This window comes from Myxine glutinosa, unplaced genomic scaffold (genome assembly GCF_964187855.1).
Source record: "Myxine glutinosa unplaced genomic scaffold, kmMyxGlut1.1 SCAFFOLD_1776, whole genome shotgun sequence".
Taxonomy (NCBI): domain Eukaryota; kingdom Metazoa; phylum Chordata; class Myxini; order Myxiniformes; family Myxinidae; genus Myxine; species Myxine glutinosa.
The window spans coordinates 16,952-43,958 of record NW_027617871.1 but is presented as its reverse complement, the minus strand read 5'-3'; the positions used below and the strand labels follow the sequence as shown (position 1 = coordinate 43,958).

General features: G+C 44.8%; 1 protein-coding gene across 1 annotated transcript in view; it reads left to right on the top strand.

Annotated features, from left to right (window-relative positions):
- Positions 1–26,709, top strand: part of LOC137414939 (WD repeat and FYVE domain-containing protein 3-like) — a 58,601-nt gene extending 31,892 nt beyond the window's left edge. Inside the window, exons 10-15 of the mRNA XM_078769248.1 lie at positions 4,209–4,367; positions 4,450–4,629; positions 16,053–16,235; positions 24,384–24,480; positions 24,755–24,886; positions 26,423–26,709. Of these exons, the coding sequence (XP_078625374.1) occupies positions 4,209–4,367; positions 4,450–4,629; positions 16,053–16,235; positions 24,384–24,480; positions 24,755–24,886; positions 26,423–26,709 (1,038 nt within the window). The remainder of the gene's footprint in view (positions 1–4,208; positions 4,368–4,449; positions 4,630–16,052; positions 16,236–24,383; positions 24,481–24,754; positions 24,887–26,422) is intronic.
- Positions 26,710–27,007: the final 298 nt, after the last annotated feature.

The window sequence follows — 27,007 nt, the reverse complement described above, 5'->3', positions numbered from 1 at the left end:
TTCTCTCCTGACAAGGTGGAGGAGTTTTTGTCAAACCTCGACTCTGATTCTGCAACTGGACCAGACGGCATCAGCCCACGGGTCCTAAAATCCTGCTCTGCCGCTCTATCTCACCCTCTCTCTGTTCTTTTCACCCTATCTTTTGCTCAAGGTCATCTGCCAGCATCCTGGAAATCAGCTAACATTACCGCTTTACACAAAAAAGGTGCAAAAACAGATCCTTGCAACTACAGACCAATCAGCCTGCTCCCAATTATCAGCAAAGTCATGGAATCCATCATTGCTTCGGATATGAAATCTTTCCTCTTCTCCAATGGCTTGATCTCTGATCATCAATTTGGTTTCAGACCAGGTCACTCTACTCTGGACATGCTGCTTCTGCTGTCTCAACAATGGATGGAGGTCCTGAATGCCAAACAGGAAATCAGAGCTGTCTCCCTTGACATATCAAGGGCCTTTGATACGGTCTGGCACCCAGCTCTGCTCACCAAACTCTCCTCCTATGGTATCCATGGAAATCTCCATGCATGGCTTGCGGACTTCCTCTCTGGTCGTAGTCAACGTGTGGCCCTGAATGGATTTCTCTCATCTCCCCTTCCTGTTCAGGCTGGAGTTCCCCAAGGAAGTGTGCTGGGCCCTGTGCTTTTTCTGGTCTTTATCAATGATCTCTCTGACTCTCTGGAAAATCCTCTCTATCTCTTTGCTGATGACTCCACTCTCTGCCGCTCCATTCCTCTTCCTTCAGATAGGCAGTCTGCAGCCTCCTCACTCTCTGAAGACCTGGACAAAATCACAGACTGGTCAAACAAGTGGAACATGTCTTTCAATCCTGCCAAATCTCACTCTCTTACTATGTCTCTCCGAAAAGATCGACTGGACAACCCTCCCATCTACTTTCTCAACGATCCTCTCCAAGAAGTTCTGTCACTCAAGCTTTTGGGTCTCACTATCTGCCATGATCTTTCTTGGGAAAACCACATTTCCAAGCTGGCCTCCAAAGCCAGTCGCCGACTGGGCATCCTCCGTCGTGCGAAGTCCTTCCTCGGCACACCTGAGCTCCTCACCACATACAAGGCTTTCATCCGCAGCTCAATGGAATACTGTTCTCCCCTATGGGCTGGTGCTCCTGCCTCACACCTGGCTCGGCTTCACGCTGTTGAATCCAAAGCTTTCAAAATCATTGGAATCTCCCGCGATGAAGCTATCTCTGAGGGCCTTTCACTCACTCACCGCAGGCAGGTAGGTGGTCTTTCTGTCTTCTACCGACTCCTCTCCGGCCTTGCTCCCCCAGCTCTCTCCGTGCTCTGTCCCCCAAATATTCCTACAGGTCGCACAAGATCTGCCAGCAACCCTCTGATGGTTAAACTGCCGAAATCTCGGCTCTCTGCTCACCTTCACTCTTTCATTCCTCTTTTCTCCCGCCTGTGGAACAAACTCCCACACTCCCTTCAATCCCTCTCCTCCCTCCAGGTCTTTAAAACAGCTGTTCACCACCATCTCTTATCTTCCCCCATCCATAACCTTGATCTTTTCTACCCCCACTAATTCACCCCAGATCCACCTTGTTTGAAATTCCAACTTATTTCCTGGAAATCCTGGCAGTGTCCATATGTTTATACCTCTCCCACCCCCCCCCCCCTTCACATGCCTCCCCCCCTTCACATGCCTCCCCCCTTCACATGCCTCCCCCCCTTCACATGCCTCCCCCCTTCACATGCCTCCCCCCCAAAGCCCTCTCCCTCCCACAGATCTCTCGATGTCTCCATGTCTCTCGGTCCCTGCTCTCAAATGTTGTGTTTGTGTCCTTCCCCCTCTCTCCCCATCTTGTCTACCGCTCCCGATGTTATTTGTTTTATGTGTCTGTTTGTCTTTCTGTGTGATTAATTTTCGCTCTTTCACGAGCCTCGATCTTGTATACAAAAAAAAAAAAAAAAAAAAAATCGTGTTATGCTCGACATATTTCTTGTGTGGTTGTCTGTGAACAGGATGTCTCAAAAGGTTGTGGACGGATTCAAACAAAATTTGGCAGAGATGTCGTGTATGTCACAAGGACGAAATAATTAGATTTTGGTGAAGATCCGGGTTCGGATCAGGTTCGTAGAATTTTAAAGTGATTCTTCACCATTGGGAGATAGTGGTAAAACCGACATATAACAGGATATCTCAAAAAGTTATGGACTGATTCGGACGAAACTTGGTGGACCGGTTGGGTGTCTGACAAGGACTAATCGATTCAATTTTGGTGAAGATCTGAATATGGAGTCGGATACGAGAATTATTTAATTTTTAAGTGATTCTCCACCATCGAGAGATCGGGCGAAAAGCGATATAACATGATATTTAAAAAATTTATGGATGAGTTATGACTAAAAGAGGTGGATGAGTTGGTTAAGTGACAAGAACAAGCCGATTAGATTTTGGTTCAGGTCCGAATCCAGATCTGGCCTATTATTGGGATACAAAACAAAAACTGTTCAGCCTGGCTTAGGTGTGCGCTCTCCCGAGTGCCCTTCTAGTTTTGATGATGGATTGATTTGATTTTCCATAGCTTGCTCGGTTCCATAATCTTCTTTATTAAACTTTGCACTTTATTGTTCTCTTACCTTTGTACTGTATTGCACATTCATTGGCACCTCTTGCTTGTCTGGTAACACCTCGACTGCTGCAAAAACTTCATTGTCATCATCAAAACTTTTACCGTAAAGCTCTTCCTTCAACTTTAGCAATTTAGAAGTCTGAGAGAGCCAGGACTGGTGGAATAGACTGGATGGTGAAGTAAATGAACTGTAAACTTGTCTATGTGGGGTGATGCATTGTCCTGGAGAAGGATCAATCCTCGTCTCAACTTTACCTCGTGCTTGTTCGTGATGGCTTCTATTTCATCAATATCGTACACCCCATTGGTGGTGTTTACTTTTCAGACATAGTCAGTCATTATCACCCCTTAACTTTCACAGAAAATTGATCACTGCCTTTTCAGCTGATTCTTCTTTTTGAACTTTTGGGGAGGCGACTTCAAGTTTGGTTTTAGAATCCGTGGTGACCCCATGACTCTTCTTGATCCACTCATGCAAAGTGGTGACCCCATAGAGATCCCAAGAGATGTCAAGTCGAGCTTTCTTGTGATCAGCAGTCTGGACACTCACCTTGATTAAACCTTTTTCATGCCCATTGTGTCAGTGGGGGTGGGAGTACATTGAACCAGTGCACATTAACACTTTCTCAGCTGTGTGTCTGATTGTTGATGCTCTGTCGTTCATGAAAATCCTATGGACTGCTTCAACCTTCTCTGGTGTGATGGCATCTTGACCTTGGCTCATCCTCAGTGCTGGTTCTCCATCTTATAAATGAATCTGCCAGATTTGTTTTTTTTACTGGCAAGTGAAAGGGCATCAACCCCCTCACTGTTCTCACCACGTCCCCATGGATTTACTTTTGGGGTAAACCCATTTGTATGGAGCTACTTCATCACTGCTTCGATTTTAGACTTCGTCATTGAAAAAAAAACTCCATTGACCAACATGTTGACACTTTTACATTAATGCCCTGTTATTTGCAAATAAACGCATTAAACCATGAGTACTATGATTAGTGAAACTGATTGGCTCCAAAAGTAATTGCACCCCCACCTTCAAGTCAATACAGCAAGTTGTGTACGGTACAGCCAGTGGGAGAATGGGATGATCTGTGCCTCGTAGAGCCAGTGTATTACAGATCAAGCAGAGCAGCCAGAAGCTGCTGGGGCTGACATACACCATGTCAGTCCACCAATGTTCTGGTTTTAAGGTACAGAAGGCACACGATGTGGTATTTGAATTGAGGAAGCAAGACACATTGCATGAACATGATGTACAGCATAAATTTGTTTGGCACAGGACTTACAAGCAGTTGGGAGAGGTTCTACTCATGCGCTGTAATCATGTTTTGCTTCGGCTTTACAGTGCTTCCAAAATGAATTTGAATTTGTCATAAGAACCATAAAATGTATGCAAGTGCATGGTGCATGCAAATGCAGACAGGGGAGTCCTGTTATGATGAATGTTTGATACATTGAAGAACCACACACCCGATATGTTCCATTGGGCACTCTATTCGCCATTGATTAAGATTGACCTTCCTGCTTAAATAGATTTTCCTGTCTTTATAAACTTCAGAATGTTACAAGTGCAGCATAGCACAGAATGAATTTGTGTTGTCACTCTTTACAGTCATACGTGGTGTTTGAGTCCCCACATGAGTGGGGCCATATTCTCTGTGCCACGTGCCCTAATCCTCGCACCATCATCACGGCTGGGAATAGCACAGCAGTGTGCGTCTGGCACATAGAGCTCGGCACAAAGGACCGTGCTCGCATGATTCTACGGCAGGTATATTACTGTGGTAGTTGGACGGCATTATTCGGGTATGGAACGTCTTGTATATTATATAACTTGAACATATACCCTATAGGCTCTATATGGCCATACGGATGCTGTAACGTGCCTCACTGCTTCAGCCACATACCGTGTGGTCGTGAGCGGATCCCGTGACCACACCTGTATCATCTGGGACCTCAACAAGCTAGTATTCGTTACCCAGTTGCGTGGACACCACGCACCTATCTCTGCTCTTTGCATCAATGACCTCACGGTATGTCATGGATTTTTTTCAGGAAAATAAAAATTGCTTGTATTTGTAAATGGAAAATTAATGTAAGTAATATTCTTGCTGCTAATAAGTATAAAACAAGAAACGTCACAAAATGATGGCGACGTTGCAACAAATCATCACTTTGAAGTGCTGCACTGTCACTGCGACAGACTCTACAACCATTTTTCTACCTGGTTACTTTCCCAAAACTCGTGTGTTTGACCCTCAATGGTAACTTCTTTCTTTTGAATAAATTAATATATTTTTTACCGCTCGGATACTATTTCAGCTTGCCAATGAAGAGATTGCCACTTGACGATCAATTGACGTCATAGCCAATGAGATCACATGCTCCGGTCACGTGATAATATCCAAAAGTCAGAAATTCGTTTTGAAATTAACAGACATTCATTAGAAAGATGTTTCTCAAAGGAACGGACTACGAGGTAGTCTCACACTATAAAAGAACATGCTGAGTGCTTGTTCCTTTTAGTTTGTGCTGTCCACCTCGTGTCAAGGTGAAGGAATAGTTTTCATACCTTCTGGAAATATTTAATTATCATGTTGAGAACTCTTCTTTTTCGTTCATTGCATTTCCCCTTTATCATACCAAAGTGAGATGTCCCTGTTTATCTCTAGAAAACAATAAGAACAATGTTTTCAATAAGAACAACAATGTTTTTAGTGGTTTTTAAGGCTTTTGTGTTAAAAACCAATATGGCGGCCGAACCACGTGACCGATGAAGTCATCCTTTTTTTTTTTTCTCCGCCAATTTATCCCTACATGATGCTCAAGAAATTTCATCTTGATCGGTTGAAGTTTTGTACTTCTCGAATTATGATGTCATAATGGAGGCACCTATGACATCATCATTAGCACATTTTATTCCCCATGGAGAGTTCTTTACAATGAGCCATGTCTCAATTTTTTCCATGCAACACTTTCAGAGATATCGAGGTGCAAAGTTTTTCGTTTTTTCCAAGATGGTGGCCAAACCACGTGACCTATGACGTCATATTTCTTTTTCTCCACTAATTTATCCCTAGATGACGCTCAAGAAATTTCATCTTGATCGGATGAAGTTTTGTACTTGTCGACTTATGATGTCATAATGAAGGCACCTATGACATCATCATGAACATATATTATTCCCCATGGAGCGTTCTTTACAATGAGCCATGTGTCAATTTTTTCTATGGAGCTCTTTCTGAGATATAGAGGTGCAAAGTTTTTCGGTTTTTCCAAGATGGCGTCCATACCACGTGATCTATGACGTCATAATTATCATAAAAAAATTATACAGGTGGAGTGGCACCTATGGTGGAAATTTCCTGTGAATTGGACCAACGCTTGCCGAGAAAATCATATTTATTCTGTGAGGACAAACAGAAACAAAAACAAACAGACAGACAAACAAACAGACAAACGGACCCAAATGCAATACCCTCTCCTCCTGCGAGGGTAACAATAATGCCTTCACACTACTAATTCACTATGAACTAGAAGGGCACTTGGTAGAGCACATACCTCCGCCACGCAATGCCTGATCCAGTATAACATATTGGGCCCAATACATTTTTTAAATATCGTGCTACATATCGTTTTTGCCCCATCTCTCAATGGTGGGGAATCACTTTTTAAATCAAAAAAATAATCGGTTCCATTTGATTCTTCACCAAAATCGAATCGAGTCGGTCTTGTCACACACCCAACCTGCATAACTAAGTTTCATCCGAATCCGTCCACAACGTTTTGAGATATCCTGTTCACAAACAAACAGACAGGGGTGAAAAGTAAAAGTACTACTAATTCCCTTCCCCATAATGCTTTGTGCTTCTATTTTGTAGGTTGCTTCGATACCTCCATGTTAAGGAGTCTCTGCTTATCCTCTCCCAATGTCATCAAACCTCTGTGACTCTCTGAGTTTCCATTCGCTATATTTCCTACTTTGCTATTTTTGTAAGAAATCATTTATTCCTGTCGTTTATTCCTGTTTTTATTATTTGTAGGATTTGAACAATGACCATATAAAAATTGTTTGCACATTTCTGCATTAATGCACAAAGGCGTCCTCTCGTAGTGCCCTTATCGTTCTATTTAATAGTCAAGATCGAATATGCTTTTAACTTTTCCAACTGTGTGAGGCTCAAAAGGAAATGTGCTTTGTTAGAGAGGATGCAAACTAGATAGTGAAGTCAGTGCAGGTTGTTATTATTCATCCTGTCGAATTAAAACAGGAAAAGTTTTTAATTGAAAAAAGCTCGATTTACAGTGCCTTCAGTAAGTATTCACACCCCTTGACTTTTTTCACATGTTGTTGTGTTGTAGCCTCAATTTAAAATGGGTTGCATTGAGAATTTTTGTCTCTGATCTACACATAATACTCCATAATGTTAAAGTCGAATTTGTTTTTAGCTGAGAGTCAGTAAAGCTGATGGTTTTGGCAAGAATCCACTCGCCTTGGTCACGGTAGATGTCTTATCTGCTGGCATAAGTTAGTGGACGCAAAGTATTCCACTGTATCTTTAATAAAGATGAGACAAGTTACAGTATCACTGGTACCCTGAGTAAATTACAAGTTGCATTCATCTTCAGGCAGACGTCGTGTCTGGCCTTCCAGTTCGTGAAAGACTTGGGCCAAACATATTCCCCAGCTGACCCCAAAAGAAGGTGGGAATAATAATAACCTTGATCAAATGTGGAATCAAAGTTGGTGGGGGAAAAAAAAAAAAAGACGTTCTTGTCAAACAAGTTCAAATTTTTGAAAATAGACTGATTTACTTTGTGAGATTGAATAATAACATGTATGAAACAATTATCTTGGAAAGCAAAGAGAGTGAGTGCACTTACAAATATTGTGTCAAGACCTTGAATTTTAAAATTGAACCAAGACCTAGAACGAGGTATTTTAAAAACTATTTCTTTTGACATTATAATTTCACTCAAGATACTGAGGGTAATTGCAGTGAGTGGTCGCTTCATCATTATAATTTTCATAATTTGCATATTTAATTAATTTTCATTATTTCACACTGACACGGGTAGTCTGTACCCATACCTTTTTGATGTGTATCAACATAGTCATGGTTAAGTAATATAATATTCACGAAATACATGCCTGCATAAACACAAACACGTGCGCACACGCATGGGCACACACAAAATCATGAAAACACGAACCAAGGACAATCATTGAAAATGAGGACGTCATGCTCACATATGACCTGATGATTCCATCGAGCGTGAACATAGAAAACAAAGCATTGCGTTCGGACATAAGCATAGCATGATCAGAAGAAACACAGAAAACAGACAGAAGAAAACAAAGCATAGCATGATCCTACCACTACCGTGCTTCATGGTAGGGATGGTGTTAGATGGGCGATGACCCATGCTCGGTTTCCAACAGATGTAACACTTTGCATTCAGGCTAAAGTGTTCAATTTTCGTCTCATCAGACCACATAATATTTTGCCTCATGCTCTCAGAATCTCATACATGCCATTTTGCAAACTCCTGGCGTGCTGTCATGTGTCTTTTTATCAGGAGTGGCTTCCATCCGGCCACTCTCCCGTAAAGCCTAGATTCGTGAAGTGTTGCAGAGACTGTTATCCTTCTGGCAGGTTCTTCCATGTCAGCCAAGGACCTCTGTAGGTCTGTCAGAGTGATTATTTGGTTCTTTTTCACCTCCCTGACCAAGGTCCTTCTTGCCCGGTTGCTCAGTTTGGTCGGACGGTCAGCTCCAGTAAGAGTCTGGGTATTTCCATATTATTTACATTTGCTATTGATGGAGCTCACTGTGCTCTTGGGAACTTTCAACACTCTAGAAATTGTTTTATACGCTTCCCCAGATCTATGCCTCCTCACAGTAATATCTCGGAGTTCTACGGACATTTCCTTGGACTTTGTGGTAGAGTTTCTGCTCTAACATGCCCTGTCAACTGTGGAACCTTATGTAGAAAGGTGTATTTCTTTCTAAATCATGTCCAATCAATTGAATTGGCCAAATATGGACTCCAATAAAGTTGTAACGACATCTCAAGGATGATCAAAGGAAACTGGATGCACCTGAGCTGAATTTGGAGTGTCATAGCAAAGCGTTTGAATACTTATTGACTCAAGACATTTCAGGTTTTCATTTTTAATTATTTTGCAAAAAAAAAATTCTTTTTTTAATTACACTGACATTATGAGAGTATTATGTGTTGATCAGTGACAAAAAATCTCAATTTAATAGAATTTAACTCAGTCTGTAACACAACAAAATGTGAAAAAAGTCAAGGGGTGTGAATACTTTCTGAAGGCACTGTATGTGTTGAAGTAACAGGAGTCTGTATAGCCGATGTGTTGAAGGAAAATGCATGTCTTGATGACATTTTCACACATAGCTCTGCATACCAAACATTCCAGTCAGGACCCTGTACTCACAACAGCTGGCTCTTTGTACAATGGGATCACAAATCTTTATCTTTCTTCCATTATTTCATGGAAACAGTGTGTTTATGTTGACCCAAAACCCAAACAGATGAAAGGTTGAATTAGCCTGTGCAATTGCTCAAAACTTTATTCTCATCTTCCATGAGAAACAAACTGCAAATACTGATTGATGAAATACTGTTGCACAATGACGTCCCATCACAATTGAATGTGGTAAAACCACTGCCCCCATTTTGGTTGCTGAACAGCACCCTTTGTTGGAGGAAACCACATTATAGGCTGACGAGATGCAGTAATTGTGCCACTAATTGCTTGTTAGCTATTTGGTTTGCTAAAGAGAAGCTGGAAACATAGCGGAGAGGTGCATGTGGTTTATTTATATATAGTAAATGGGAAAATTTGGTATGATGCATCAAAAGTGAACAAGGCGTCATGACTCAAGGCACCCTTTCAGCTGAAATATCTGAAGACTTAAAACACTTTTCCTTCCTTCCGTCGATGCTTTTTGTGACACACTATTACCTTTTGCATTTAAACTTGTCTATTCTGTATACTAGATTGACTCGGCACGCTCCGCACACATGACCACACGTCGTTTCAGAGGCATAGGCATCTTTGACCATTCCGGTGTCTTTTGGGTCTTCAGGGTCTTTTGGGTCTTCATGGTGTTTTGGGTCTTCAGGGCTATTGGGTCTTCAGGGTCTTTTGGATCCTCTAGGGCTTGGCCTTTAAGGTATTTTGGGTGGTTGGGGTTTTTTGAGTTTTCAGGGTCTTTTGGGTCTTCAGTATCTTCAGGGGCTTTTGTGTCTTAAGGGTCTTTTTGTTCCTCTGGGTGTTTAAGGGTCGTTGGGGGTCTTCGAGGTGTATTAGGTCTTCAGGGTGTTCAGGGTCTTTTGGATCCTCTGGGCCTTTAAGGGTATTTTGGGTCTTTGTGGTGTTTTGCATCTTTGGGGTCTTTTGGGTCTTCGGTGTCTTCGGGGACTTTTGGGTCTTACGGGTCTTTTGATTCCTCTGGGTCTTTAAGGGTCTTTTCGGGTTTTAGGGGTCTTTTGGGTCCTCGGGTTGTTTTGGGTCATCGGGGTGTTTTGGGTCATCGGGGTGTTTTGGGTCATCGGGGTGTTTTGGGTCATCGGGGTGTTTTGGGTCATCTGGGTGTTTTGGGTCATCGGGGTGTTTTGGGTCATCGGGGTGTTTTGGGTCATCGGGGTGTTTTGGGTCATCGGGGTGTTTTGGGTCATTGGGGTGTTTTGGGTCATCGGGGTGTTTTGGGTCATCGGGGTGTTTTGGTCATCGGGGTGTTTTGGGTCTTTTGGGTCTTCGCGGTCTTTTGGGTCTTCGCGGTCTTTTGGGTCTTCGGGGGCCATTTGGGTCTTCAGAGTCTTTTGGATCCTCTGGGCTTTTAAGGGTGTTTTGGGTCTTCAGGGTCTTTTGGGGCTTCGGGGCCATTTGGGTCTTCAGGGTATTTTGGAGCTCAGGGCCTTGGGTATTTTGGGTCTTTGGGGTGTTTTGTGTCTTTGGGGTTTTCAGGGGCTTTTGGGTCTTCAGGGTGTTTTTTGGTCTTTAAGGGTATTTTGGGTCTTCAGGGGTCTTGGTGGTCTTAAGTGTCTTGGGGGACTTAAAGGGTCGTCAAACGTCTGAGGGGTCTCAGCAGTCCAAACGTAATTAAGAGTTCACAGACAGTGTTTTGGGTGTTCATTTTATTTGACAAAGAAGAAGCAGAAGATGTTTTGGTTGCACATAAACAGACAAACATAATATAACCATATATGTTTGCTCTATTATTATATGATGCTAGTGCTTGTTTTTCTCTCTATTCACTAGGCGTGCCTACCTGCCACTTCACTGATGGGCTTAATGAAAAGACAGCATGTTGTACTTCACAGACATATTGCATGTTTATCTGTGAATCGCAATAGGGACATAAAAGGATGTAAAACACACGATAAAAGGATATTTTATAACATGTAATTGTTGTTCTCGTGCCTGTGCTTATGTATGGTACTCATTCAGTGTACTTTTATATATTTTTTTCTATTGCTTCAAGACATATACAATACATCAATTTGTGTCCTTTCATGTACTTCTGAAGGGTTCCCGTTGTCTTAGAATAATAGATGTTACCGTTGGAACCGCTGTATTAAGCTCCAAATTCCACGTCGTCTTCATTCCCGGAAAGAGGGGCTTTTAAAACTGGCACGCTTGTGATGAAACTGGCACGCTTGTGATGAAATTGGCACGCTTGTGATGAAACTGGCACGCTTGTGATGAAACTGGCATGCTTGTGATGAAACTGGCACGCTTGTGATGAAACTGGCACGCTTGTGATGAAACTGGCAAGCTTGTGATGAAACTGGCACGCTTGTGAAGAAACTGGCACGCTTGTGATCAAACTGGCACGCTTGTGATCAAACTGGCACGCTTGTGATCAAACTGGCACGCTTGTGATGAAACTGGCACGCTTGTGATGAAACTGGCACGCTTGTGATGAAACTGGCACGCTTGTGATGAAACTGGCACGCTTGTGATGAAACTGGCACGCTTGTGATCAAACTGGCACGCTTGTGATCAAACTGGCACGCTTGTGATCAAACTGGCACGCTTGTGATCAAACTGGCACGCTTGTGATCAAACTGGCACGCTTGTGATCAAACTGGCACGCTTGTGATCAAACTGGCACGCTTGTGATCAAACTGGCACGCTTGTGATCAAACTGGCACGCTTGTGATCAAACTGGCACGCTTGTGATCAAACTGGCACGCTTGTGATCAAACTGGCACGCTTGTGATGAAACGGACAGACTTTTTTGTTCCAAGTAAATCGATTATTAGCTTTCCAATGATACCATTTTTAACTCAACTGGACTACCGTCCAGTTGAATTCATCACGTACTGAACCCTCCGGCGTCCGTCGTCGTCGTCTGTCGTCTGTCGTCCGTTAACTTTTTGACGTTAACACTCCAGCGTCCACAAATATCAACCGATTCTGATCAAACTTGACATGCCACATCCTTACCCCAAGGACCAGGTTGGTATTAAATTTCAGCCCGATCCGTTGAAAAATGGCGGACTCAGGCGACCATTTTGTTTTTGGTCATGAAAATGACGTTAACACTCTGGCGTCCACAAATATTAACAGATTTTGATCAAACTTAGAATGTTTAACCCTTACCGCACAAGGTAGGTTGCTATTGCATTCCAACCAGATCCGTCACAAAATGGCCGCCATAGGCCGCCATATTGTTTTCAACTCCGAAACGACGTTAAGACTTCAATGTCCACAAATATTTATGGATTTTGATCAAACTTGGTGTGTGAGACTCTTACCACACAAGGTAGGTTGCTATCGCATGTCAACCAGATCTGTCACAAAATGGCCGCCTACACAACTATATTTCTGCAACATTGTTGCAAAGTGTAACATTGTATCAATTGTAAAACACGGACCTTAAAATTATTACACAAAGTTGTTGGCTTTTTGTTTAAGTCAAATCTAGTGCAGACAACTGACCTACTTTAAAGTTGTCCAGTCAGTTCAGTTGAGTTCTGCTTCCCTGGAAGCTCTAGTTATTACTATACATAGTAAGGGAAACATATGAAAATCTGTTAACTAAATTGTTACCAAAAAATTTCTTCACCAATATGTTTGTAAAGGTGTGTAATAACATGTGTTAAAATGTTGAAGGTCAACTCCCGTGGTTAACCCAGAAAAAAAGCTGTTGAATTCGGGTACCGAAAAATTATTTTCGAGAATTTTTATCTTTTTTGATCGGCCCTTAAGTAACTTATGAGGGGTCAAATAAGGGTTTTTCATGATTCTGAGTTGATTGTTAACATTTATATTTCACCACAGACACTCCTTTGTGGAAAAATAATTTCTAAATACATCTCATTTTCTACTTTGCAGGACATGGAGTCTAGCAATATGGATGAAGACGTTACTCCACCTGTGCTCAATTGCTTAATCTGTGCACGCTCGGATACACCAGCTGAAAGGCTCATACAGGCAACTCCAAAGGGATACTCAACTTTATTGAAACAAGCAGAAACTGTCGAAAATGTTACTGTTGTGGAACGTATGAAGGAGGCTCAAAAGGAAGGAAAACTGAGGTACCACCAGAAGTGTAAAAATGATCTGTACAACAACTTTGTTGCAACCACCAAGAAGTCAGCTCAAGCATCAAAGGCAGAGAAAGAGTCATCAAAGTTGAAGAGAAGACGCACTACTTGTGAGTTCAGTTCATCAACTGGCTGCAGTTCTAGAAGATCACAGTCAGTTGACCTCCTGTATAAGGATGTATGCATTCTTTGCAACCAACCAGCCCAGCTCTACAAAAATAATCCAGCACAAGCTAGAAAGAAATACAGAGTGCCAGATAATTTGACTGCAGATACACTGAAGGCAAGCTTGCTGAAGACAGCACGGAGTCGCGGGGATGACTGGGGCACTGAAGTCACTGGACGCCTGGAAGGGATCAACGACTTGGTAGCAGAAGAAACACTGTACCATTTGCGATGCAAACTTATGTTTGCGAGAGGTGACAGTTTGTCCAAGACTGATGAGGAAGGAAAAAGGAAGAGAGGACAGAGGAGTATTGATGAGGAGCGAGAGGCAGTTTTTATTGAATTCTGCGAATGGTTAGACTCAGAATTAGAGCATGGGGTAATGAACATGGACCAAGTCCATGAAAAGCTGCAGGAGTTTGATCAGTCACCAGAGAAGAGCCTTTCTTATTCAAAGCATTGGCTAAAGATAAAACTTCTAGAGAAATACGAAGACACCTTGTATTTCACAACACAGGAAAGAAGGGCAGATGTACTCTGTCTCAAAGATGGCACCGACAATATTCTGCGAGAGCATCATGCTAATCTTGACCATGGAGATGAGAAGACTCAGATCATAAAGACGGCACTCAAGTTCATATCCAATGATATTGCCTTGATTGATTTAGGTCCAAAGTCATACCCCACCACACACAGTATGACTGACATCGATAGTCAGCTGACACTTGTTCCTGCAAGCCTTCAGATGTTCTTGAGACCGATTGTCAAGACAGACGAAAGAGTTGCCGTTTGGGGGCAGAATTTTATTAAGGCCTGTCGACCTCGGTCTGGAGTATTGCCACACCAAATGGGGCTTGCCATACAACTTGATCATAGATTTGGGTCAAAATGGATGCTCAACAAGTTCCACCGGCTGGGATACACTGAGTCTTACACGGAGACACAAAACTACAAATACTGCTTCCTTAATAGTAGGAGTGGAGATGATGTTCCAGATACTTCTGGCACTCTTGACACCATTGTGGAGGAAACCGATGAACAGATCAATGATGAGGTTGCGGTTGATGCTGCGCTTGAGGATCAATCAGTGATGACAGCCAAAGTGCCAGCCAGTGAAAGTGAATTGTCAAGTAATGATCAGGTGGTCTTTATGGAGGTTGGGGAAACAAACAATGCAGTCACTCAGTTTGTTGGAGACAATATAGATTTAAACATTGTCTCTATTCACGGAAACACTCCCTTTCACTCAATGGGTTGGATCGAAGTCACCTCTCCGGCACCACCTTTGCCAGATCCACAGACAACAGCAGCTTTCCCCCGGGTGAAGTTGAAGGCACTCGACAAAGCTAAGATCCTGAGAGGAACTGAAGTAAAGATTATTCCATTTACGAACAGGAAACAGATAGGAACGAATGCGATCATGTTTCTCCCCCTCGCTGAGCTTTCCTCCTCCCTGGCTCATGATCAGCCACTCCTCACTCCAGGTGACACACTCTGGGCAGCGGGGTGGGTGATCAAAGCCAACGATCCTGAGTTCCCACACTCCAACTGGAATGGCTGGATGAAGAGAATCCATGCTAATGATGCAAAGCAGAGCACACAGATCGAGTTCCTCCCAGTTATTGAAGGAGACCCTAATGACCTCAACACCATCTTCACCACTCTGAAAGAGTGCATACGGCGCGCTGGGGTCGCGCGCGCTGACTCTACCTCCAACAGAGGGTGCAGCTGCACAACATTCACTCCGTGCCTACCTGCAGACCCGGGACTGGATCCTTCTACAGAGCATGTCTCTGAATCCCAGTGACTATGGATGGACAATAGGTGTGCATGGGTATGAGCCAGTTCCAACACTGGACCCCACGGCTCCTGAGGAGCTATTGCAGTTCACGAGCTGTAATTGTCATGGAGATTGCAGCAACCGGCGATGCAGCTGCAAGAAGAATGGGGTCACGTGCATCTCGGCCTGTGGAGTCTGTAATGGCATTACATGCAGAAACTGCAGTCATGATGTTGTTGAGTCTGAAGAAGACATAGACAATGACTGTTGAAACTTCTGACATTGTGAATGAGAAATAACTCTTGAGTATTATATATGTATGTGAAATAAAAGCTACTTTGTGTGTAAATGTAAAAGTGAAAATATAAATGTTAACAATCAACTCAGAATCATGAAAAACCCTTATTTGACCCCTCATAAGTTACTTAAGGGCCGATTAAAAAAAATAAAAATTCTCGAAAATAATTTTTCGGTACCCGAATTCAACAGCTTTTTTTCTGGGTTTCCCACGGGCGTTGAACTTCAACATTTTAACACATGTTATTACACACCTTTACAAACATATTGGTGAAGAAATTTTTTGGTAACAATTTAGTTAACAGATTTGTGAAATATCTCATAAAATGCCCTTACTAACAACAGCAGGAGCTCTTTAGAATGAAGCGTGACGGACGGACGCTTCTCCTTTTAGTAATAGAATGGTAGCATCTAGATACATTTAGTCATATTATAATAGACCATTTGGTTTCTTCGCTAGCTTGGTGAAGGAAGATTCTTCATAATGATTTCCAAGTAAAGGTGCTGTGGCATAGTCTCTATGAAAAATGATGTAACCTTTGTATTTTTGTTTTTTTAATTGGTTGTTATTTCTTGCTTTGACATTTGATGTCCCCGTTTTCCATTGCACTGATGTTTTTTGCTCCAGGGTGACATCGTTTCCTGTGCTGGCACTTACATCTACTTGTGGAACATCAATGGCGATCCGGTAGCAAGCGTCAACTCGTTTTCTGGACGGTCACAGCATATCTTGTGCTGTTGCATGTCAGAGATACATGAATGGGATGCACAGAACGTCATCGTAACAGGGCATTCTGATGGTGTAGTACGGGTCAGTACTTAAAAAATACTGCATTCACTTTTGGCGTTCTTACATCTTTCAGAGATGCATGTTTTTAAGAATTATCCATAATACCTCCAGAAACAAAGCTCATGCTTAGGATCTCTTGATATCTTCAATATTCTCTGGATTAAAAAAAAAAACATGTTTGTTTATACAAACATGTTATGCTTGTTTATACATGTAAATCATGATTTAATTCCACGATTTGTTACTCTTTGATTCTTATCAAGTACATATTTACATCCGCCACCAAAGGTGGATGGAGGTTATGTTTTCACCCCTGTCTGTTTGTCTGTCCATTTGTTTGTGAACAAAATATCTCAATGTTGTGGACGGATTCGAACAAAATTTGGCAGAGATGTAGCGGATGTGACGAGGATGCAATGATTAGATTTTGGTGAATATCCGGATTCCGATCCGGCTACTAGAATTTTTGAAGTGATTCTTCACCTTTGGGAGATGGGGCCAAAAACGATACATAGCAGGATATCTCAAAAGGTTGTGGACGGATTTGGACGAAACTTGGTGGACCGTTTGGGTGTCTGACAAGGACGAAATGAATAGATTTTGGTGAAGATCCGGATTCTGATCCGGCTACTACAATTTTCTAAGTGATTCTTCGCCATTGGGAGATGGGGCCAAAACGATACATAGCAGGATATCTCAAAATGTTGTGGACGGATTTGGACAAAACTTGGTGGACCGGTTGGGTGTTTAACAGGGACAAATAGATTTGATTTTGGTGAAGATCTGAATATGGATTCGAATATGAGAATTATTTAATTTTTTAAGTGATTCTTCACCATTTGGAGATCGGACCAAAAACGATACGTAACAGGATATCTCAAAAAGTTATGGACGGATTTGGACGAAACTTGTTGGACAGGTTGTGTATGTGGCAAGGAAGAATCGATTAAATTTTGGTGAAGATCCGTATTCAGATCCAGCTAGTAGAATTTTTTAAGTGACTCTTCACCATTGAGTGATGTGGCCAACCAGGCGGAGGTATGCTCTCTACTGAGTGCCGTTCTATTTGTATTTCTAATGATAGCATTATTATTACCAAAACAGCTTTATTCTTTAAGGTTTCCCAGACAAACCTGGTCAGTGTTGTCACCTATTCCCCCCAAAAAAAATTTGTTCCTCACCTATTTGTATTTGTTATCAAACCGGCATTTTTCATTGGTTCATGTGCAGCACCTGGCTGCAAGTTTACATCACTTCTTGCAGGAGTGTGGCGATGCCACTGATGCAGTACTGTAGTTTGGAGCAGGAGTTTGTAATTTGTTCAGGGTGCCTGGCCTTAGCTCGCCTCCTCTTCGCGAACGACACTGACCGTGTGATCTCTAATGTCCACCAACTACCCAACTACTACTGGCAGATGGGCTCACCAGTTTAATGTCCATTTGAGGGATGGTACACATAGTGATGCCCCCCTCTGCATGTGAAAAGCCAGTGTGACAGTTTATAGCTGGGCCGAGTTTCAAACTCATGCTAAACTGAATGTTTGATTAATGATTAACATTAATTAACATTTGATTAAAATTAACATTAAATTAACTTAACATTTGATTAATGTTAGCTCTTTCACGAGCCTCGATCTTGTATACAAAAAAAAATAAAAAAATAACGGCTCAGAGGTGAGTGTGCACACCTCCACGCTATGCTTCCAGCCTCCAAACGTGCCCTGATAACCATGCATCAAAGGTTCGGCTTCAGAAAGCGATATATGTTGTAACAGTGAACAACCGTCAGGTGGTTACTTAGTCAAATCTACCATCGCACGATCCCCTTTTAGTAACAGATTGTTGAAATCCACGATTTATTATGCACCGTCCACCGAGAAAGCCAAATAGATCTTTACTTCGGTTTCTTGTGCACAAAAAACTTTAATGAGATTCTGCCGCTGTGATAGGTGTTGTGGAAAACCAATCAGGTCCACACAACTTAGTCCAACTGGTGGTTTAATTCCATTAAGACCATGACATCATTCTGTAATACAGGAAATGCAATAGGAATAAGATTTGGCATCACATGGGTCCATCCATAACATTCAATGCAAGCAAGCTTAATATTCTATGCAGGCGTACCGTTAGCGAGTCTGCTAGATGTAACATGTCACAGGAGAAGTCTCGGAGCACCGTCCGCGGCGGGTCTTATAGCCGCGCCCCCCCCCCCCCCCCCCTAGCGGTGTCAGTGAGCAGCGAGCATCACCCCGGGTTCAGTACGAATACGATTTCACTACATTCTCCCCCCCCCCCCGTTAGAATTATACTGCAGAGCGGCTAGAAGCGAGCGATCGTCAGCACGAACAGGGTGCGGAACAGGGTATCAGTCGACCCAACCGTACCGGTCCGGGCGGCGGATTTCTCTGCCAGCACGCGTCCGAAATTCCCCGGGTACGGCATCACGTATCCCAGTGTCCCCGGCGTCGGAGGCGCCACCAGAGTCAGGTGACGAAGGGGGTACCGCCAAGCCGTCGGGCCCGGGTAGACGCGGCGAGGGGAGGGTCGGTAGACTTTCGGCGATGGGAGCGTCGGGAGAGTCCATAGTCTCATAGATGGGTTCGATCGGTTCGTCCGATTCCCTACTCGGGTCGGCGATCCCGCATGGGGCAAGATGACGTACGGAGACAGTAGTCTCACGTCCATCAGCCGTCATCACACGAGCATGCTCAGGATTAGCCTGGAGAATCTGCACTTTGTCCACTAGGGGGTCGTACTTGCTCGTGCGAACCGCCCGTTTAAGGTAGGCCGGCCCGGGCCCAGCGAGCCAACTGGGTAAAGACCGTATACACCCCGTGCTCCTGGGGTGGTGGAAAAGTCGCTCGTGGGGAGTTTGGTTGGTTGCCGTACACAGGAGAGCCCTGATCGAGTTCAACGCCGCAGGTAGCGACCAAGCTCATTTATCGAGGCCCCAGCCGAGGGTCCGGAGGTTGAGCATGACGGCCCTCCAGATAATCCCGTTGAAGCGTTCGATCTGCCCATTTGCCTGGGGTCTGTACGGCGTGGTGTAACTAGAAGCGATGTTATTTTGGAGCAGATAGCCGCGCACCTCCTGAGACAAGAAGACCGCACCCCGGTCGGTATGCACATAGGCCGGGTACCCGAACATAGAGAACAAGTTCTGTAAGCATCGCATCACCGTGGCAGCAGTCATGTCCACGAACGTATAAGCGAAGGGGAATCGCGAGTACTCATCGACGATAGTGAGCAGATAGCGAGAGCTACTCGACACCGGCAATGGGCCCTTGAAATCCATCGCCAAGCGTTCCCACGGCCTCGTAGCCCTAACCAGAGTCCCCATGGGTGGGTTATAGAAACGCGGTTTGATTTCCGCGCATATAGCGCAGTCGCGACAGATACGGCGGATATCGTCAATCGAGTAAGGGAGATTGCCACGCCGCACAAAATGAGCGAAACGCGTTACGCCCGGATGGCCCGCAGTGGCATGCAGCACACGTAGGCCCTCCAAAGAGGTGATACCCGCGCATGTAGCCAGTCTCGATAAGGCGTCGGCGGCCCTGTTATCCTTCCCCGGGCGGTATTTGATGGTGTAACAGAAGTCGGCGAGTTTGATACGCCAGCGAGTGATTTTCTCATTCTTAATGCGCTGGGCGTGTAAGGTGTCGTACATGAACGCAACACTTTGCTGGTCCGTGATGATTTGGAAGCACCGCCCGAGTAAGTACGGGCGCCATCGCCGAATAGACTCGACGATCGCATACGCTTCCTTTTCGACAGACGAGTGCCTCCGCTCAGCGGAGGTAAGAGTCCGTGAAAAGAAAGCCACCGGACGCCCTCCTTGGGAGAGGGTCGCCGTGATGGCCTGATCCGAGGCATCACTTTCGAGGACGAAAGATCCGCTCTCGTCGATCGTTGCCACGGCGGCACTGGCGATGTCGGCCTTAAGGCCTCCAAAGGCCACCAACGCGGCCGGACGCAGTGGGAAGGTGTCGCAGGCCACAAGGGGGCGAAGTTTCGCGGAGAAATTTTGTACCCATTTGGAGTAATGGGCGAATAGCCCGAGGGCGCGCTTCAGGGACGCCCGATCGCAGGGAGGGGCCATGTCGAGCAAAGGTCGCAGACGCTCCTTATCCGGAGCGACAGAGCCATGGGTCACGGTGTACCCCAGAAGATCTATCTTGCGTAGAGAGTATTGACACTTATCCTCGTTCATGGTTAAGTGATACCTCTGCGCGACCTCAAGGAAGCGCTTCAGATTAGCATCATGGTGCCCTTGGTCATACCCACAAACCGTAAGATTGTCTAGGTAGACGAAAACATCGGTTAAGTGCTCCCTCGCAATGAGGTCATCCATGGCCCTCTGGAAACAGGAGAACCCCGTTCGTTACCCCAAAAGGCAATCGAGTAAACTGGTACAACCGCTGCCCCGACTCAAAAGCGGTATAGATACGATCCGCCCTAGAGATGGGGATCTGATGGTACGCACTACGGAGATCGAGAGTGCTGTAGACCTAATACTGGGCCACCTGTCGCACCAGCGCGTCCATCCCCAGAAGGGGGTAGGCATCCAGCTGTGTAAAGCGGTTAATCGTTTGGGAATAGTCGATTACCATGCGTCTGCGGTGGGCCTCGCTTCGCACCACCAAGACCTGGGCTCGCCACGGCGACCGGCTAGGTTCTATGATACCGTCTTTCAAGAGCTGAGCCGTTTCGTCCGCAATGAATTGCATGTCTGCGCGAGAGTAGCGCCGTGATTTTACCGCGACAGGGGTACAGTCGGAGGTTAGATTGGGGAACAGCGAAAGCGGCTGGATTTCCATTTTCGCTAGGGCACACACAGCAAGCGCGTCCGCCCCCACAACAAGCGTGTCAGGCCCACCAAACTCCATTTCCAGACGTCCATGCCGCTTAAGAAAATTGTGTCCTAACAGAATATCAGCACATAAAGCAGGTAAAACCATAAGGTGCACATCTGGAAAAACCCGTCCCTTTATCACGAGTTTCAATCGGCATTCCCCCTTCGTGCTGAGTCGAAGTCCCTGGGAAGCCATGAAGATCCGTCTCGTAGATCTCAAGACCTGCCAACCATGCCTGTGCACTAGTCGCTGGTCGATAAAACTATGCATAGACCCTGTATCCACCAAGGCCCGCACACAATGGCCTTCGACCATGAGGGGAATAAGGGCTTGAGCCAGGCCGGACGAGCCTGCTGGGAGTGGGACTGAACCCCCCGAGTGGATCGGACGAGCCTCACGGGCGGATCCTATGCCAGCAGCAGTTTTGCGGTCGTTGCCGGAGTCTTCGTTGTCCATGGGGCATCCGTTAAAGCCATCAGAGAGCTTTCCCATGCATTCCGGTGTTTCGCGATTCAAAATCTGACAATTTTGATGGGAAAAAGCCTCCGTAGTATTTGAAAGCGCCTTTTGACACTTTTGGCAGAAAAAGGCCTCCGTCGTATTTGAAATCGCCTTTTTATGGGTGAGGGCCACCGTAGTTGGTACCAAACCCATGCCGCCGCCAGTGGACGCCGTTCGCTCATGAGCGTCCCGACGAGAACGTACCGCTGGGGCTTGGCGAGGCTCCAAAGCCCCTCACGTGGCCCGGAGTCTGGTCAAGGACGCATACGCCGTGCCCGATTGAGGATGAGACTGTGGTGGCTGTCCGGTGACGCCCGCCAAGGTCGACTGAGCGCCCAGGGGCCCGCAGAGAGGGGCCCTACCCTTCAAAGCCGGGTAAGGCGCCGGGTTCCGGGCTCGGCTCGTAGGCTCCGCAATGAGCCCATTCAAGGTCGCGCGCAGCCGCGAGCCGCGGGCGGTTTTCCGGCACACTTTCGCGTAATGCCCCTTTTGCGAGCACAAATGGCATATGGCGTCCCGAGCCGGACACACGACCCGGGAATGACGTTGCCCCCCACAGAAATAGCAGGTGGCCCCGCGTAAGGCCTTGGGTCTGGCCGTTGCGGCAGCCATCAGGACTGAGTCCTCCTCCGGAGCATCCTGGAGTTCCGCGAGCAGGTCCGCTTCCTCGGCGGTAGCACTCTCCGGCCGTGCGTGTAGCGAAGTTCCCGCCAAGAGGCGCGTGCGATCATAGGTGTTCGATTGCAACCGCGCTTCGGTGTATACCTTTCCTTGCTCGAGTGCCGTAGCGAAGGTCAGGTCGGTCTTCTCCAGGAGTTTGAGCCTTAGGTCCTGGGAGGAGACCCCAGCGACATAGGCGTCTAAAAGAAGGTCATCTTGTGACTGCGCGTGAGTCCGTGGCTCCCTGGTGCTGTCCAGCAAGAGCTGCCGGAGCTCCTGGGCGTAGTGGTCCATTGGCTCGTTGGGTTGCTGACGTCGCGTTAGTAGCAAATACCGAGCATACACCGGGCTCTTTTCCTTTATGTACAACCGTTTGAGCTCCTCAATCGCGAGGTCGTACGTCGCGCATTGTGCGATGGAATTGTACACCTTGTAGTCGATTTTCGAATGCAGCGTTGCTAGCTTCGCGGCAGCCGTCGGCTCGGTCTCAGGCTCCGCGAAATGATGCTCCAACGTTTTGAGCCAGTGCTTCAGTTGCAATCCTCCATCCGAGGCTTGTGGGTCGGCACAGAATGTTGCAACCCCCAGCGTCTTGTTGCCCGCCATGTCGGTAGATCTTTAATGGAATTAAGTGTTGTGGAAAACCAATCAGGTCCACACAACTTAGTCCAACTGGTGGTTTAATTCCATTAAGACCATGACATCATTCTGTAATACAGGAAATGCAATAGGAATAAGATTTGGCATCACATGGGTCCATCCATAACATTCAATGCAAGCAAGCTTAATATTCTATGCAGGCGTACCGTTAGCGAGTCTGCTAGATGTAACATGTCACAGGAGAAGTCTCGGAGCACCGTCCGCGGCGGGTCTTATAGCCGCGTCCCCCCTAGCGGTGTCAGTGAGCAGCGAGCATCACCCCGGGTTCAGTACGAATACGATTTCACTACATTAGGTTCCTTGTTTGTTAATACTTGGGCCGAGCCAACCCTGAAAAGTCCTATTGCATGATGAGCCCCTAACGGACTGTGCTCCAAAACTCCCGGAAGAACAAGGAGAAGCAAAAGAAGAAAGAAGCACATATTACAGTTTATATGCAGGCACTTTAAAGTCCCACAATACCACGCTCGGCTAAACCGTGGCCGTATCTCATTCGTACCACAGATAGCTAAGGCGGGATGGGAGGGGGGGGGGGGGGGACGCGATACAAAAAAACATCTCCCTACACCATAGCTGGCTTGAGGTCTGTCATTGCATGGAGTCAGTTATGATTTAGTGATTGAGTCTTGGCCAAATTGCTCCTTCTGCAGTCTTCAGCACACCCATGCTTGCTGGCATGAACCTTGGCACCTCAAGATTCAACTCCAACGCCGCCAACCACAACGCCACGGCTGCAAGCCTCCCCTTTTGTTCCCGGCATCATGCCCCTCTATGCCCACTCAACCAATGACCACCCATTCATTGGCCCTACACACAAACCAAATCATGCCACGGCATGCCCGCTGCTGCTGTTGTAACCACGGTGGCCTTTGCACATGGCACGCAGCCGGGAGTGGTCAGAAATGTCATGCCGTAAAGCAGGGCACAATTGCTGGCGAGCCTGAGCCGTCAGGTCGATCATGAAAGACATACAGGACAGATTACAGAAGGATGATTATGAGCGTCAAAAGAGAAGGGGGAAGACCTGGGCTTAGACATATCCGGAGGGGGAGAGAAATCACGAGTATCACTCCTGATACATCCTTCAACATGTTTCCTGTCGTTTCCGCATACATATACAGTACTCCTTTTTGCTAAACATGTACGATGACATAACTGATCTATATTACTCCCTTTATCCCCTATCACATTCACACAACAATCTATATTCCTATATCAGTTTACCCAAAGTAAGTTTAATACTGAAATTGGTGCAACTCGATGTGAAAACTCCAGCATAATTTTCAGGACTGGCACTGAAAACTTGAAATTGTGGTTGCCATCTCTTTCTCTTAACATGTTTCATTTTCTGTTTACACTCCTCATGCTGTTTGTCACTATCCTTATTCATACCCTTTTTTTTTGGTTTCTTTGATGCCAATTTGACATAATATGTGGAGCTGAGGCTTCTTTGTAAATGGTTTGAGAGACTCAACTGTACGTATTTCCACTAGATGTGGCAGACGAAGCTTGTGCAGGTTCCAAATCAACCACTGTCAGACTTTTCAAAACACACTAATGACTCAGCACCATCTGAAATATCCGTACTTGGTAAGTTTGTACCTAGACATACATTTCACCTTTTCAACTTTTTTTGTATGCAAAATGGGAGCGAGGTAACACAGGGTTAAAAGGCAACGTACTAACTGTGGGACATCGTGGCCATAGTGCACACAACAATCAAGGGGATTAATGGAGAGAGAAATAGAGAGACAGACAGACAAACGCTCCCTTAAAGTCTTAGATATGTAAAAAGTAATTATTTTCTTGTGTGTGGCAAGTTAAGATAGAAATGACACAATAAAGTGTTCTTGATTTCTCACAGTTGAACATGAGGCAGCAGATGATGTAAGCAGTGACTCCGATGGAGCTGATGATAGCTGCTGTGCTGATACCACCCTAAACCCAGCACAAAGCCAAGTTGGCTTCAGGTCTTGGATCGGCATGAATAGCAATGGTGAGTTTGGAGACGAACCCAACACCAGACACAGCTGATTATATTTTCTGCCCTGAGCATCATGGTAATCCACTGAAAATACAAACCTTAATAGGTTTTGTTTCAAGGTTTTTGGCTTCAAGGTTTGGTTCCAAGGTCAAGGTTTTTTTTTTGTTCCAAGGTTTTCTGGAAAATGACAACCAATTGTGAATTGAATGATCTTGGAATGTTAATTGATAATTGCTTGTGTTGATGAACATTGCAACATCTTTTTTTGGCAAGGATTCTGTGATGGCTTCCTGGTGAGAACACTGAAACCACCTCCAGGGTGGGGATAATCTACCTGCTCCACCTGTTTTAGTATACAATTGCTGATCCACTTGTGAACCACTAGACATACAGATATGGTCAAATCTACCATCCGGTAGATTTGGATCACCTACCGACATAGGAAAAACAGACAGACATATATTTTGATTCACAAAGCCAGGAGTCAACAACATTGCTAAGATAAGTCAACCACTATGTGTGGTTTAATCTTAATCACTTCCTTTGTTTACAGGGGTCATTCGTAATGACTATTGGCCTTAACCTTCAACCTGTACTTATGACTTAATAGTAACTAAAAACCCTAGAAAGCATCTGGAAATGCAAAGCCCATCCGCTTCCGCTTTGTATTCAATCTACTTATTCTGTATGCTAAACATGATGAAAAGAGCAAAAAAATACAACAATATTAACGATTGTAGGCAACCATGACCTTTTGACCTCAGAAGGAATAGATTTTAATTGAATCAATATGCAAACCCTGCTCAATTTTCAGGTCAATTGGATGAAAATTGTCATTTTTATGCAACCTTTAACCTTTTGATTTGAAAAGAACAATTGGCTTCTAGATTTTGATTGGTGAACCAATTCAGTAACCCAATATGCAAATGCTAAAAGCTCAGGTCAATTGGATGAAAATTGACGATTTTATGTGATGCTGACCTTTGACCTTTTGATCAAATTATTGATTTTGCTTCTCCATATTCTCATAATAAAGCTTTGTTGAACATTTGATGACAAAAGCTCAAATGGTAAAAAAAGAGTTATGGCCCGGACAAACACACAGTCAGACAAACAGAGGTGGTTGCAAAACGCGGTCTCCCGCTGCGCGGGATCAGGCTAATAAGTACCCATGATACAAGAAGAAAAAAAAAGGTATCTTTAACTTCCACATAATCATAAATGCACCATAAGCACACCTTACTGGTTTCACAGGACATTCAATTTGATTAGATGGTACTTGCTGGGGATAAAACTCAGAAACAAGTAGCCAGAGGTAATCAGGTTACCAACTGAGGTTACCTTTTTAAAATCAGGTTACCTGTTTGTTTCCCTCACTTGCAGAATATGTATTTGCCAACCGAATAGCTCATTTTGATCCTAAATGTGGGCTTTCGACGAAAATAAGTTGATTTCCAAAGAATGTTAAACACCATTTCTACTTTTTAAAGCTTCCAACAGCACGTCTTCGCACATTAATTTCTGGTTCTCATTTTTCCCCAATTCCAGAAGAGCACGGCATAACTTGTGGTTCAAACACAGCATTATGGACTGACCAAATGGAGGAAAGCGATGGCTTTGTGTTGGTTACATACAATGGTTCAGCCACTGCTTCAAAGGCAGATATACCAGAACACAAGTTGATGCCACGGGCTGAAACCAAAGAACATATGAAAGAAGATTGTGAGCAAACAGGGCAATCCGAGCTTCAGTATGGGCTGAGCCCTGCAGCACAACCAACCTGCTGGCCCAGTGAGCCAGCACAAGGTATGCATGCCCTGTTCAGCAAGAGATGAGCTTGGGCCAAAGAAGTTGTGCAAATCATTGTATAATTCATAACTGCATGTCTGGGATGAAAATTCCAATTTAATTACTGAAAAATGTCAGTAATGATGTAATAATTATTTTCTGCAGTGACATCCTACAGTCTAATGTTCGAGATTTATTTGCATTTTATTTCACTTGTAATGCACACAACATCCGAGAGCGAAACATGGTGTTGGTGAATCACTATGCCACGTCTACAGGTGAAATTGCAAGTACTAAAGCATGAAGAAAGTGTAAATCTATGCGATTTATTTTCAACTACACTGG